Source organism: Xiphophorus hellerii, chromosome 1, assembly GCF_003331165.1.
Source record: "Xiphophorus hellerii strain 12219 chromosome 1, Xiphophorus_hellerii-4.1, whole genome shotgun sequence".
Lineage (NCBI taxonomy): Eukaryota > Metazoa > Chordata > Actinopteri > Cyprinodontiformes > Poeciliidae > Xiphophorus > Xiphophorus hellerii.
Genome location: NC_045672.1, coordinates 26977546 through 26993378, shown reverse-complemented (window position 1 = coordinate 26993378; position 15833 = coordinate 26977546). Strand labels below are relative to the sequence as shown.

The window sequence follows — 15833 nt, the reverse complement described above, 5'->3', positions numbered from 1 at the left end:
TTGGCTAGGTGTCAATCTACCACTGAGAGACCAAGAACTCCTGAGTCGACCATATGTGGCAGACTGCAGCAGAAAAACCACCACAGAATGGCGGAAAAGGATAAGAATCAAGATGTTGCAGTGGTCCAGTCAAAGCTCAGACGACACCCAGATTAAATGTTTTGTTGGGATCTTTAGAGAGTTGTGCAAGAATGATTATCTGAAAAACTTTGAACTAAAGAGTGGGACAAAATTTCCCAACAAACATGTCAAATTGAGCCAAAGTTGTAGAGAAATAGTTATTGCCGTCTTAAAAGCTGCTTCGCTGAAGGGTGTGCTTACTTTATCACACACAGCTTTTCTATTTCAACTTCATCTTTGTTTGTTACACATTGACAAAGGGGAAACTATTGTGTCCTTTTGTAAACTTGAGGTTAGACTTGAATCACTTTATAGCCTAAGAAGAACCAGATGAGTTTCATTACATCCTCATGTATAAAACTCTCCTGCTGAACGACTGTACATTAAAAGTGGTTGTTGCATGTGTAGCAGTCATAAATCTTACCTTCTGGATCGAACTCAATGGTATGACAGTTCGATTGGCCAACGCTCCACGGACAGTAGAACACAGAGCCTCCCTCAGTAACGTTAGTCTGGCTCGTATTGGCCTTCGGGGCTCCAATAACCACACTTGCACTGTGAGGGAGAGAAGCACATTGGAAGTTTTTCTCTTTTTCTTGGTTTAAACGTTAAAACTAACAAATCCCAACCATTACAAATGTGACATTAAGCCATTATTCAGCTCTGCTGCTCTCAGTCTGGTGTCTATTTCCAGTCACCCCGTTAGGCATATCCACTGAAAACAGCTTGCACATTTTACTACTCACAGATTGGCGTTTTTTCCCCCCACATGCAGAACATTTTAACAGTTTGCAGCTCTGTTTTTGCATATCCCACCCGGTCAATGCGATGGAAACTGTTGCTATCACATGTGCACATGTGACGCTCACATTAACGTCCCTCGTACTTTGTCAAATGCACAAGGAGAAACACTTGCATGGTCACACATTCTCCTGGGGGGCATGATTCAATAGGAAAACAAGAGAGCAGACACGCTAAGTGGAGTCACACTCTTGTTTCTACAGCTGGGATGCTAAACGACTGTATCCTTTCAGTTCTACTGAAAGAACAGAGGAACCAACCACTACAACATACTGAAGGAATAGTGGGACTTAGAGGTGAGCTCAGGAGTAACAACTATCCTGGACGGACTTCAGAGGTAAGAGAGATTAAGAAAAGTTAGTGATGACATGTTAATGGATTCAGTCAAGATTTGTGCAAGGATAAAAGTGAACAAAGAAGTACAGATAATATGTCTTAAGTGGATACTTCAGCCCTGACCTCATCACAAATACACTTGACCCAACAAGTACCAGACACAGTTACAGTTGTTTCCATGTGGGTAGCAGAGCGAAAGGACCATTGGGACCAGACAATGTCTAGGGTGCTTAAAAACAGGAAGAGCCCACCCATTCCTGCTCTGGATCCTCCAATAGTATACAAACGTTTACTTTTTGGCTAAACTTAGCATTCTCTCCCCAAGGGCAACACTCATCTGTAAGGCACAATGATTGAAGCAGCATGAAAACTCTGCTCAATTCCCATACCCTTATAAATTCACCAATATTATTCCCACTTAAACCATTACAAAAAAATTGTATAAGATTATAAGAATACTCCAACAAGGAGGCCAGAGGGCCAAACTCTCAAAGCATTTCTAACTTAATAGTTTTGAAGAGACAATCCTTGGGGGGGAAAAACAGAAACTACAGAACGATGACAGAGCAACATGTGAAGCAGGAAATCCTATTTTTGTACTGAGTGAGAAAAAAGAAACAAATTACTTTATTTATAATCACTAATCCAAGTATATGTATCTCAGTAGAGTTGCACAGCTCTGAATTACAGCAAGCTCTTTTCACATTTTATTAAAGCTACACACTTCAGTGTATTTTTGGATTTACTTTATGTGACAAACCAACAAAGAGTAGTGCATAAATATGATACTAAAGGAGAATGGAACATCCTTAAACTTTCTCTAATGTCATTAAATAAAATCCAGAGCAATCCATCTTTAAAAATCCCTTAATTAACAAATATTAGCTTTATTCATTATTTAGATCCAAGTCTAAATACAGCTGCTCAATGTGCTGCTAGAAAACAGCATAATTAATATTATGTTCAATCCAAGCCAAGAGTATCATGATTGCAACCCTAGTAAAACACAAACCAGACACAAAAGATCGATAAATACAGAACAATCCAGGAAGAAAACCTTTCATAATCTCTGAAAAACATGAGACTGGGATATTGTCTAATAATGCAATCTGTTCAATGAAAATGGGGAAAATGTAATACTAGATGTGCAAAGCTGGCGACGACACACCCCAACAAGCTAGCAGCTGTAATTGTTGCAGTTCGTATTTCTACAACAGGGGTGTCAAACTCATTTTCAGTTTGGGTTGTATCAAAAATCTGAATGTATTTAAAGGGCTGGTTGTGCCAGAATATATTGATAAAACCAATTAAACTGTTAAAATATCAATAAATAGCTGTTCCTCCAAGATTCTGTGATTGTTTGCAATAAAAAAATCTGTAATTTTACACTGACCTTACAAACCATTTAGGATTGTCTATAAGGAATATTTATGATATTCACGCTACTATATGATGTTAAATGTGACTTTTTATTACTCATATCGATCACAGACTATAACTTGACATCAAGTAAGACTGATGCAGCACCCACTTAAACTCAATGTCTGACCAATTTGAGAACATTTGCAGTAAAATCAGAAAAAGTTTGGAGATTTGTTGATTTTGAGTGAGTTTTGCAGATTTGTGAAAAACTGAAAGGACTTTTTGACATAATTTGTAGCCTAGAGGGCCACATAAAAACCAGCGGCGAGCCAGATTTGGCCCCAGGCCCTTGAGTTTGACACGCGTTCTACATCATATCTATCATTTGAACACAAATGTGCAGCACATTATTTTTATTTCTTAAAAGATTGTAAACCATACAGTAGTGGAATATATTTTAAACCATCTTTAAATTTTCTTACTGAAATTTCAGAACAAGTATTTACACCTGCCATCTACAAACCAGCCAAATCTATTTACGGAAAACATACAATCACACTAACTCTATTTCAGGCAAACTTTAGAGGGCTTGCTAGAGTAAACAGCACAACTATGGATATTACAAGTCAAAACATTTTGTGTTAAATTAGATAAGGAAAACATGGAAAAACATAAAAATACCAAAAAGTATATCATGCATCAACCAGAAAGTTTGGAGTTAATGAATGCTTATTTTACTTCCTTTGCCGCATACATGCAGATGTAAAAAATAGAAATACCACCTCGTTCTCACACACAAACAAACACAGACTGATATCAATCTGAAAGTTCTGCAAATGAGGTTGAATTAGCACTTAATGGGCCCTTATCTGGAGAGGATCTAACTTTTTCAAACGTACTCCCACCAAGCATACCTTTTCTGATTGCTGTGAGCTTAAACTTTGGCTTTTGTGTTGCTTGCATTTCATAAACCCCTGGCATTCTGCATTATAATTTCCTTTGTGGGAGAAAGGGTCTTGAGATTGGCATGTGAAATTATTCAATTAGCTGTGGGGACAAGCTCTACTCACTCGAGTTGATCCTGCAGTCCTGATGGAAAGGTTGGACAAAAGAAGCCCATTCAGGCAGACGTAGCTCAGCATGCATTTGTTTAGAGGAATGCATTGCAAACTATGGAGATAAGCTACTCTGTTTACTCACATGCAAGGATTTTAATTTCAATTTAGTTTCCAACTCCAACTAATTACCCTTTAAGAGAGTCTAGATATCCGAGCAATGTTCTGGTAGCAAAGCGGCTAAAGATGAAAAGAATTTGCAGCTTTATCCATTTTATCAGCTGTCACCCGGAGGCCGCTAATGATCTCCACCACCCATCTAACAATTAAGCATTCATTAAGCTACTGTAAATAATTCTGAATGCAACTCAGGAATGTGTAAACAACTTGACTGCAGCTGTCTCATTAAAGGGTCAAGCAATCTGGTGATATTCTACAAAAAATAAAAGTCTTCCCACACTGTAATTGCCAGACTGTAACCACTATTTTATGTGGGGTTGCAAAATTAAGGCTGATGCAAAGTGCTGGAACTCGCTGATGTGACATTATTGTGTGCAGCCATGGCTAATACGGTTTATGATGAGGTTACAGGCTGAGGTTGTCAACAGGCAAATTCCATTCACCCTCCTATTCGAGACCAGCACCCCCTTTCCATTCCACATTTAATTGTCTTCCACCCAGCTGCAAAGGCTGATGTCACTTCAACACTATTATAACAGCTTTAAGGGAGAAATAAGGGGGGAAAGAATCTAAATCACATTTGTTAGGCCTTCCAGTGTCGGCTGGAGTCACCATCTGCAGCCATAAACAAGGTTTAACAAATGCTGTGGCACATATGTGAAGGAAGCGGGCGGGTGGTGAAAGCGCTTGTGGCCTTCAAAACTCACCATCACCTTAATAAAATGTGGACTGCAACTCGTGGGACTTACACTAAGCTATCAACACTTACTTAACAAATGGAGTGGCGCCATATCAGTAAAAACAAGGGAAGTGCAGAGACCTGATCTGGGCCAGGTTCCTGCTCTTGAGTCATCAAGTGGAGAAATGACGTGAATCGAAATTCCTACTTCTTTCTTTGAGCAGACATCAGTTCTGTAACCAGCAGTTTCTGGCTTATTTTTAGATGCTTATTTTTTTTACTGTAGATAAAAGACTGATTCTGTTCCACAGGAGAAAGTATTTTCTGTTGTCCTGTTATTTAAAGTTTGTTTTTTCCTTTAATTTTTTAAATAAAATATTTTGTATCTAATATATCTACATATTAGATAGTATAATATTCATATCTTCCCAATATACCAATTGTTATACTAGATATAACAATCTATTTTTTTTCACTTTTTTTTCTAAAAACAAAATGACAAATGACAGAAAATATTGAAAAAGTGGCTTTTATTTCAATCATCTCTTCTGTGAGTTGCATGAAGGAATATTAGAGCAGAAAAACAATACAATTTTACCAAGAAAATTGTGTTTATGTTACAATAAAAAAAGTTGCCTTAATGAGAAAAACGTTTAGTTGACAGCGGTTTTGTTTCTTCAAAATAGACACAGCAATTTACACAATTAATAATTTGATTCTGATGTTTGAAAGATTAAATATTTCTATTAAATATTATCTGTAAAATGCATACCAAAGCAAGATGCTCAAAATTCCTCATAAAAATGTCAAAATACTAAATTGTATAGTTGGCCTAAAATAAAAATCCAAATAAACAGAAGCTGAGAGGCCAATGGAAACCCAAGGAGTGCATTGGTGAAGAAAAAAACCCAGATTAAAAAAATAAACCCAAAATCAAAATAAATTGATCAAACTTTTGGGTTTTTCACAATTTATGAAATATATCAAGAAAAAAATGAGGAACAGGTGGAAGACAACTTGGAGAGTTGGAGGAATGAAAGTCAGCTGTAGAAAGACAGAGTGCATGTCTGAATGAGACAAAGCCAGCTGGAACAGTGTGATGCAGGACTTCAAGTATTTACAGGGTCGACTGTCCAGGAGAACAGGACTGTGTAATGAAGAGGTGAAGAAGAGAGTCCAGATAGGATGGATAAAAGTTTCAGGAGCAATTTGTGATAAAAAATTGGCAGAAAATGTTTAAGGAAAGATTTACAAGACAGTAGCAAGACCAGCTTGTATGGACTGGAGACAGAGGCACTGAAAATAAAGACAGGAGTGTCTGAAGATGCTGAGGTTGGACAGGATTAAGAATGAGGTCAGAACAGGTTGAGCGACGGGGAGACAAAGTTAGAGAGGCCAGACTGAGATGTTCGAGAGGCAGCTGCCAGGAAAAAGACAAAGAATAAATATATGGACACAGCTAGAGAGGACATGGAGGCAGTTGGAGGAAGTAGAAGACAGTCAGCTGGAGGAGGATGACTCTGCGGCGACCTCTGAAAAAGGAAACAGCTGAAAGAAAAATAAGCGAACAATTTAACCAATAATAACTCAAAAATCTTTTCCGGTCAGTGAACGTGCCATTCCCATGTGAGTTTGAATCTTATTTAACTTCAAATTCTGCGTATCTGTTCTTAAATTGGATTTATTTTTCAAATATTGGCAACTTTTTGGAATCAGATGGTTACTGTAAAGGTGTCAGTTAGTCAGGAAATACACATGAAGTCAGCTTTTTGCTGCTGGTGATGTCGACTAAGCTAATCTGAGAAAATAGTGGGGGTTGCTAGGCGGTCACATTCTACAAAGCAGTGGAATATGACTTAAATTTTTAAATGGCTCGTTTTCTAGACACCAAAAAACATTATCTTATTGACAAAAAACTGTTTAGGTGTTTTCTTAATCACTTCAACTGTTTTAGGAACAGTGGAGACACCAAATGGAAGTTTAAAATGTGCAAAATGACAATTTTGCAATTTTTTTTCCATTTTTAATCTAATGTTAAGATCAAGTAACATCAGGCCAAAGCGTTACAAAAACCTGAGATCACACATCTATAATCAGCTCATCTATATCTGCTATTGACTATTTAGAGCATGACTAATTCAGACTGACATCAGCTGAATGACTGACAAAAGAAACACAAGAAGTGCGTGATGACTTATTCTAGACAGCATGGAGCCATATGAGCGGTCCAGTGTCCTCCTCTCAGAGCCAAGGCCAGACAGAAGCCGTGCGAGTCTTTAGTCTGCCATATGGACGGTCATCCCCTCACATACACACACTCCTACGCTAAAGTACAGGAGCACAGAGATGATGAGAGAAGCAGCGTCTGCTGGGATGGTGTGTGTTGACTACAGACCATCTACTGTGCTGAACTGCAGCCACATTTTTTATTCACCGTCACATGGAGCTGGAATTTTGAGCCACAACAGCAACATAAAAGAGATCTGTATGTTTCCTTGAAAGCCTGGGGCAAGATGTGTCCAAAAATGTATAGACCTTCCTATATCCAAGGACGGACTTGGATATAAAGAAGCTGATTCAACGCTGATAAGATAAACAGTCCACTGTGTGGAGGATCTGAACCCAGATCAGAATAAAAAAGAAATCTAGTTTCCTCAGTATTCTCTGAAGGATAATGCAGTTAAGCAACAGGTGGCCTGGAAATTACTAGCAGTGCTATCTAAGGCATGCACACCCTGCTGTTTATTGTCGCGCAGGAACAATCTGACGACTTCCACACAAAATTTGAAATAACTGTTCAAACTTTCACACAACTCAGCAGGTTGGGGAGTCTCCAATCTGGTAAATGAATTAGCAAGTTTACACCAAAAAGATTTAGCCATCTTTATTTTTTTTCCCACTCAGAATCTTTCATCGAGGAGCAATTAGCTCACTTCCTGCCAAGTCACAGCTGCAAACATATTTCCAAAGTGGCACGTAAGAAATGTAAGCCATCTTGTTACTTTTGTAAAACATCAGAATGTCTTATAGTTGTAGGGAAGACAAAGTTTCCAACCCCCCTCAGCAACAATTACCACCCAATCCTCCCCTCCTCGAGGTTCTCCTGCCTGCAGGCCGTTTAACTGCCTGGTGGTTCACACCTCTCCACAATGGCCACATCAGGGGGTCCAATGCTCTCACCTCAGGATAGAGAAGCTGTTGTCTAAAGGGAGAAATGGTGATGAAGGGGGTTGCAGCTGTCTGAGAGCTAATGTCCAACCCAATCCAGAACTTCAGGCCCTTCCCACGCTCACAGCTCCCTGCAGAAGTATTCACACCTCTTGAACTTTTGAGCAATTTGCCACAACATGACTGCAAACTTTGATCCTGATCCATTCCATTAGGATTTTAACATAAAACACAGAGTAGTGACGTGGAAGAAAAATTATATGTAGCTCTGAAAAGAATCACAAATAGAGGTTGGGAAAGTGTTGTATTCTGCACCTTTCTTACTCTGATACCTCTGAAGTAAATGTAGAGAACATGTGTCAAACTCAAGGCCTGGGGGCCAAAACAGGACCACAACCGACTCTATAGAGCTACATAGATAAAACCTTTAGAACGATATTTGTGTGCTTAAGTACTATTTTATCAATCAAATCAAAGCAGTTTTTACATATTACCAAAATGCATCAATCTGAGAAGATGTACTCATTGAATGGAGAGGCAGCTATTTATTAATGGATAGTTTTAAGAGTATGTCCCAACTGCAAACCTACTAAGACATGGTCAACTGAGAAGCTGGACAATGAAAGCGGTAGTCAGCAGCCAAGAGGTCAATGGAGGTAATTCTAAAGCAGCTGCATAGAGTCACATAGTATCAAGTAGAATATGTTGTGCATGGCAAAAACTGCTAAAAACACTACCACAAGTCTTTCTTGAGGTTTTCCATAAGCAATGTGGAAGGTAGCAATGACGAATGGAGTTGAAAGCAGTAACGAGGCTGGACTGAAGGTTCATCTTCCAGCCATGAAAGCAACTAAAAAGCAACTGGAAATCAGAAACACTTGAAAATTCCTGTTTTCAGATGCACTCCATATAAACTGACTGAAATTGAGCTAATGAGAAAAAGTTATGACTGAAGCCGCAATTGCTGCAAAAGGCCATTAAATAACCACCATTTTCTCTTACTTCTTACCAGAATTCCTTAAAGTTTGTTGCTCTAAAGAGTCAAAATGTGAAAAGTTCAGTGGGTTTGAACTCTTTTACAAAGCACTGCGCAGAGAAACTAAAAACCACATGCCATTTTTAAAAGCCTTCTTTCTTAACTTTTGCTGACTACACATGCGCTGATGTCATGCACTATACTGGTTGCCATATAAAGGATAGCCCTTCATCAGATTACCAGTGATGTGAGTCATTTGTGTGAGCGCAGGAGGCCGGAGTTAAAACAAACCAGCCCTACAGGCAGACACAGATTTAATCCAGCAAAGCATGAGTCAGGACGACCCCAACCAACGGCCAAATCCATTCCCCAGTAGACATGATGTCCTCTGGGCATTCCCCAAGCAATGCAGCAGAAGGTTCAGATGCCCTTTAAGCACATCATCATCATCATCAACTGAACTGACATCTTTTTAAGAGGAAAAAAAAAACACATACTGTAATATAGAAACTCTTAAGGCATTATTAAAATGCACAAAATGTTCCCAACCACCAGCCTATTACCAATGGATGCACATAACATTCAATAAAGAGCATTTCGGCAGCTTATTAGAAGACTAGTATGTATTAAGAACAAACAGTCATTGCAAGACCTCCTCCAAAAGAATACAGTAAACAATTTCAGCCATCAGACAAAGGCTCTCTTGTTGTCTACACGCAACAAAGACCTGGATGAAGGAAAGCTTGGCAATCCAAATATACAAGCTGTGCTCCTGCAGCTCAAACATTCACTGGTTTGATTTAGAAAAAGACCCAAAGAAAGAGACACCAGAAAAAGCAATAACAAAGTTGGAGTTGATTTTGCAAAAGGAAAGGCTTTAAAAATGACAAGGAAAAGAAAAATGGCAGCAGATTTAGCAGCCAAGGGAGTCCTTGATCCAAAGTCAATATTAGCTCAATTCTAATCCTATTTGAGAGGGTAACCTCTCGAAGTTCCAAATGTGGTCAGTCAGAGCTCTGTTTACAATAGTCATGGTATCTGCTTCAGTTTCAAATTGCCCCTTGGCTAATTCCTACCATTTAATACCCACACTTTCCCATTTTTCCCTTCCCACCTTCCATTTCCATAAATGTAAACAAATGAATTTGTAGCCATGATGTTGTGCAGTAACTCTGTGACCTCTTGTTAGTGGATGTCACACAATGTATTCTTGAAGCCACATTTCCTTACCGTACCAAAAATCTGACAAAAGATTTTTTTTTTTAAGTGATCGCTCTACATTTCTCAATGGCAGGTACAAATTTGCAAACACCCAGTAATAAACGGTTCCATTTTACACTCCAAAAACCTTTGAATAAAATGGCCAAAACAAAGAGATTAGCAATAGGAAAAGTACAAAAGAACAAAAAAAGTCCATGGTAGCTGGTTTCGGTTGTTTGTATCCAACTTTTTAAATCAGAAAATGGATCTGATCTACATCATTTTGCACTGATTATCTATTGTTTCATATTTGTCAACAGGATGTTTCAAACACACTTTAACAATAAATTATTGTAATACTGTAATGTATTTTGCTCATAGTCATCTGCAAGACCTCATCATGAGTTTGATAGGTGTTCTACGTTGGGATTATACACTGCCTGGCCAAAAAAAAAGTTGCCACCTGGATTTAACTAAGCAAATAGGAACAAGCCTCCTATTGGATAAGTACTGCATAGGCGATTATCTTTCAGCTGGCAACAAGTTATTTAACCCCAGCTGATGCAATGAGTAACTCCTCATTTCTTAATAGCAATTATAGAGAAAATGCTTATGGTAAGACTTTTGGTTTTTCTTAGATAAAAAATGTTTGAAGTCAACAGAAAGTATCTTGCTGCTCTTTACCCCTTTGTGTATTTGACCAGGGCTGTATAACACACAGTTCACCGAGGATAACCTCAGGCGTTCCACCATGGTGGGCCAACTATCAGTGTCCAAATTCAATTTCATGACTAAGGCTGAAGGGCATGGCAGACCCACATATATAAACTTGTTGTCAAAAATTAGCATCAAAGTTGGAGAAAGCAACCCTTTGTCATTGAGTATTTATGGAGGGAGAAGTGTTTTTTTTCTTCTTTTCGCATCTACATCTGCTATCCTTCTTGTTTCTTAAACAGATTTTGCTGATTGCAAAGATCTCAGACCGCAGCACAAGTACGATTATTGCTACTTATTGTCTTTGGTATTGTATTTGATTGATAACCAAATAAAATTGTTTATCAATCCTTTAGAGGTAGATAAAGAATCAATATCAATGTATATTGCAATAGAGACACAATCAATATCAATTCATAATACGCTTGATAGAATATTCAGTGTTCAATATAAAATATCCAATGAACACTGATCTAGAGCTGCACGGCATTCTGGGAGATGTAGGCAGAGGAAAGTCTTTAGCTGCTCAGCCTCTCACAGCCAGCCAAGTAAGGTTTCTGGAATCAACTAACTCACTCATTCTTTGGTTACCTAGCAACTCACTCACTCTTTGGTTACCTAGCAACAACTTGGTGATGCAGCAACAGTTTAAGATTCCGACACTTTGACTCCTAACTGCTTAAAAATAAAACAACTGCATAGAGTGAAAACTGGATAAAAGAGGAAAGGTATGTCAGATATTTAAAACAAAAACAAAGAATTATCAAAACTCATCTTTTCAACCATATTGTCCAGCCTTACAATCCTTCTTAGATAAAATACAGAGTTAATTAACATTAGAAGAGTTGTTTCAAGCACATTAACTGTCGCTTCAATTAGAAATAACTCAAAAGACAGAGTACTCAGAGTTGATTAGAATTTATAGCGGTGGGAGCTGTTATAAAAACTTTGAAAACCACTTTGCTAGACCATCTTGGATTAAAAATGTTTTTAAAAAGGCACAATAATTTCATCAACATAACTGGGTTTATAGAAACCTGCCCTGACACAAAGAATCTTTTTATACAACCCTGAACTGACCTCTGTGGCTTCACAGCTACTGCCCCACTACACACTTCTCCAAAGCGTGGGTGTTGATGATGTGTTGGTGAGAGATGAGATAAAAACAACTCGCTTCACGTCTGATACGTTTGATGTGTAAACCTTGGAAAAACTGTGGATGAAAAGTGGCAGATATCTGTGGTTTGCAGATAAAGGAATGAGTCACTGACTTAAATCTGCCTTCTAAGACTTTTTTGTTTGACTTGTGAATACATATCACAGACAGGAAAATTACAGGGCAATGAGCTGTAGGAAATTTCTGTGTTAGAACATTACTCATGTTTTGTTTATACCGGGGTCTTCAACCTGAGGCTCCGGGGCCACATGTGGCTCTTCAGACAGTAATGGCTCCTAATAACTTTGGCTAAAATGGTAAAGAACCAACTAAAACACTATAATATAGATATTAGGGGCTCTTAAATTCTTATGACAATATGTTTTAGTATTTATTGTAATACTAAAAAAAGTATTTACAACTTCTTTTCAGACTTTTTTAGGCAACTGCGTGTTTCTGCAGTCAAAGGTCTACATGTAGTCCTCATATTTTCATACTTATTGAGGCTCTAAATGAACCAACAGTAGAGGAAATAGTATAAATAACTCTGACAGTACAGTCCGTTTATAGGGTTTTCGAACATCATCAATTGGAATTTATAGTTGAAACAATAAATCTAAATTCGTTCAAGAAATTTTTCACAATAAATGCCTGTTACTAATAGATATCAAAACAAAAGCTGGTTTTGGCTGGGGTTTTTTTTTTTAAATCTATTTATGGAATAATTACATTTAATTTACACAACAGAATTACTTTATTTATACTTTTGTCATTTTTCTATTTTGAAAATAGTTTTTATATTGTTTTCCACAAATAACATCTCATTGAAGAAAATGTATCCCTCTTCTTTTTGTAAAAGTTTAGGTAAAATCATGGCTCTTTATATATTACAACAAAATTCCATAATAGACATTTAACTGAAATTATATGGATGATGTGTTTGTATAAACACTATTTGGAAATCTCTCACAATAATGATAGAAAAGACTATTTTCTTGACCAAAAAAAGGATAGTTTTAGAAAGTCTATGATGAGCAGATGTGTGGCCGTCTATTGGTAACACAGAAAAAAACTCCTCAGAAATATGGTTGCTGCAAAGATCATAAATACAGGAAATGGAGGTGAATCCCATGAATGTAAACAGGTCAAGAGTACATATTTCTCTTTGCCCACAAAAGCAATTTTATCATTAGAAACACTGTTTGCTCCAGGATTATGAAACAATTAAAACATTGTAAAGGAACAACAACAAAAAAATGAGGCAAGAACAGTTCAGGTCACAGAAAACAGCCAGACCACTAAGGTGACTGCAAGTGTTGTTTGTGAGCATAAAGTTTAGAAAATGATTTCTTTTGAAGCAGTTTTTATGTGTGGCCTGCCAGGACCCAACATCACACAACAGCATTAGAACAAATAAATTACTTTTTCCTAAATATAATTTTCCATGTGAAGCTATGACAATTAGCTTCAACTAAGACTTTTTTGTTTGTGTCTAAACCAAATGAAGTTCTAATGTTCTTCCCAACCTTTGGCTTGAAGTAATTGTTTTTGGGCCACGATAGATTGACATAATGTGAGTAGAATAACAGACAGTGTCCTTGCAATAACATTTAGAGTGTAAAATGGTAAAAATTAACTTAATTTCCCTTTGGAATCCAAAAAGTATTTTGGAATTGAATTGAATTATGGAGAAAGGTCAGACAAGAGCATCCATTGCAATATAAAGTTGGTTTATTCTGTTGAAGTGTTTGGAGGAACCTGCTGATGCACGTCAGTAACCATTTCGATCAGAACTGAACCAGACCAAACAAGAATTTTTATTCTTTGAATTGCAATTTTGTCATCAGCATTTACAGGCAGACAGGGACTTTTAAATGCTTCCCAGGTTGCCAGTTTGCCACGTCTTCAAAATACCGCTCTCCGACATTTCTCTTGATTTTCTCCTTTTTGTTTAAGAAATAGCCAATAAAATATTTCCTTTATGAACTCAAAAACTGGAGACTTTCTTCACTTCTTTTAGTAAAGAAAATTAGTGAACGTCATCCCTCTGTTCTACTTTCAGCTGCATTCTCTGAACGTAGCTCTGGAAACGAATAAAACTACTGCGAGCTATAGGCCTAAACACCCGCTGACATGCAAAAAGTTGTAAAAGCAATGATACATTCCATTTAACCGTGATGATTCAACTGCAAGAAAGTTAAGATTAAGTCATCGGTAAAAGGATGTCTGGTGCATCTGGGGTTGGAAGTGATGAGGAGAGGGCCTAGACAGTGGGGGGATGTCTGGGCGATGGATGAATTAAAAAGCCCTGCAGAATGACATCAGCATAAGAGGGAGTAAGGAGTGGGATGAGGGAGAGGGGAAAGCTTTATGCAAACAACCGTCACCTCTTAAATCATACCGTCCTCCTAAAGCCCTTGTTTCCCAGGAAGAAAAATTAGCACCAATAGGAAGAGGATTCTAAAGAGATAAGTAGGGGAGATGCGGAGGTGGAGTCTCCCCACATGTCTGAGGGTCTACCGTCCTGAGAATTGGAGAGGAGAAACAGAGAAACCGAAGCTGATGCTGGCGGCCCACACGCCACAAAGTCCTTTCTCCAATCCCAGCATGCCGGCTGGTTAAGCAGCACTCAGCAAGTCTGCATGTCTGAGTGAAACTTTTGTTAATAATAACTCAAAACAACATTCAAGGTTTCTCTATATAAGATAGTGATTCAAATGCATAGACACCCACTGAAATTACAATTTGTCCCCCCAAACCCATCCATTTTATGCTATCCACAGACCACTGGGGTATTAGATATGACCACAGGCATTTATGCAAGAGTTGAAATTCCAAAAATTACTGATGCCAAAACCCTTTCAGGAAGAATGCTGAGACAGTCACTGCATGCCGAGTGCCACAGGGATCACATCTCCTCTGAGGCAAGAAGCATCACAGAGAACCGGATTACTGAATGTAATTAAGATTAAAAGGTCAAAAACTAATTTCACTCTGTTGGATAATAAGATTATAGTCTCTGACAGACTTTAAGATAAATTGTTCCTCATCCAGGTTCGTATCTTTTTTCTCATGACCTCTCCTCTCCTTACTGTAATTATTTTAGTTTTATTCCAAGAGTCATTCAATCAGGGCACCAGTCTGCTTCTCGGGAGATATTAAATTACAGTCAGTTGTATTCACTGCGAGGGTGTGGGTACGCGCAGGACATGTGCCCTTATGCGCGCAGCTGTAAACTTGGAGCCTAAACTAAATCAGAATTATGTTTCATAAACCTGGCTGTGCTACTTTGACAGGAAATTAGAGGCAAAGGCTTCAACAGAGCTGAATGGAAAGTTTTGTCACTGACTGTGCGCAACACAGAGTTCAGTTGAAGAAAAAACTCTATATTTTAACTTTATTGCACATGTTTATTATTATTATTTGTAAGAAACTCACCTGGCAGATTCAGACAAATAAAAGTCAACGGCATATCCGAAGTAGCTCCCGTCAGGTCCGCTATAAACAGCCGGGTTCTCCACGTCCAGGTTGAACGCCTCGCACGCGGGCCGAGAGAAAGTGGCCAAAAGCCCGATGATACAGAGGGACGAGCGGACGACAAAGGCTGCGGTCCCCGGCGTCTTTACGCGTGATCGCTTCGAGCCCATTGTTACCACAGCAATAATCCACTAAAGTTTGGTTGCAACACAGTCCAAGCTTTCGGTTTAACTAATCCGAAGATGAATCCCGAACAACTGTAACTTAAAATCGCATCCCTTTGACGCTGATCGGGCAGGATCTCATTAATGCTCCGTCAGCTCCTCCGCTGCGTCCTCTCGCCTTCACCCACTCCGATTCTCTCCAGACGCACGCCCACTCTGCTCACCTAATCACCACGACACGCAGGGAGTTCCCACAGCAAAGTTTGGAGAAGGAGGAGTTTGTGATTCCCTAGAAAGAAAGGAGAAAGAAAGAACTCCTGATCCACTAACCCACCTACTTTACGAGGGTGGTCAAAGTGTCGCCGGGGAGATTATTACCCGACTGAACAATGGATCCCCAATCTTTGCTATTGATTTTATCTTTCACTTATCCTGAGCTTTTTAG

At 38.5% G+C, this 15833-nt stretch overlaps 1 protein-coding gene across 1 annotated transcript in view; it reads right to left on the bottom strand.

Moving 5' to 3' along the window:
- The window catches only part of itga5 (integrin, alpha 5 (fibronectin receptor, alpha polypeptide)), a 48544-nt gene extending 32934 nt beyond the window's left edge, over positions 1-15610 (bottom strand). The window contains exons 1-2 of the mRNA XM_032557534.1: positions 15186-15610; positions 545-675 (exon numbers count right to left, since the gene is read on the bottom strand). Coding sequence (XP_032413425.1) covers positions 545-675; positions 15186-15394 — 340 coding nt within the window. The 5' untranslated portion in view covers positions 15395-15610. The remainder of the gene's footprint in view (positions 1-544; positions 676-15185) is intronic.
- Between the last annotated feature and the right edge of the window lie 223 nt (positions 15611-15833).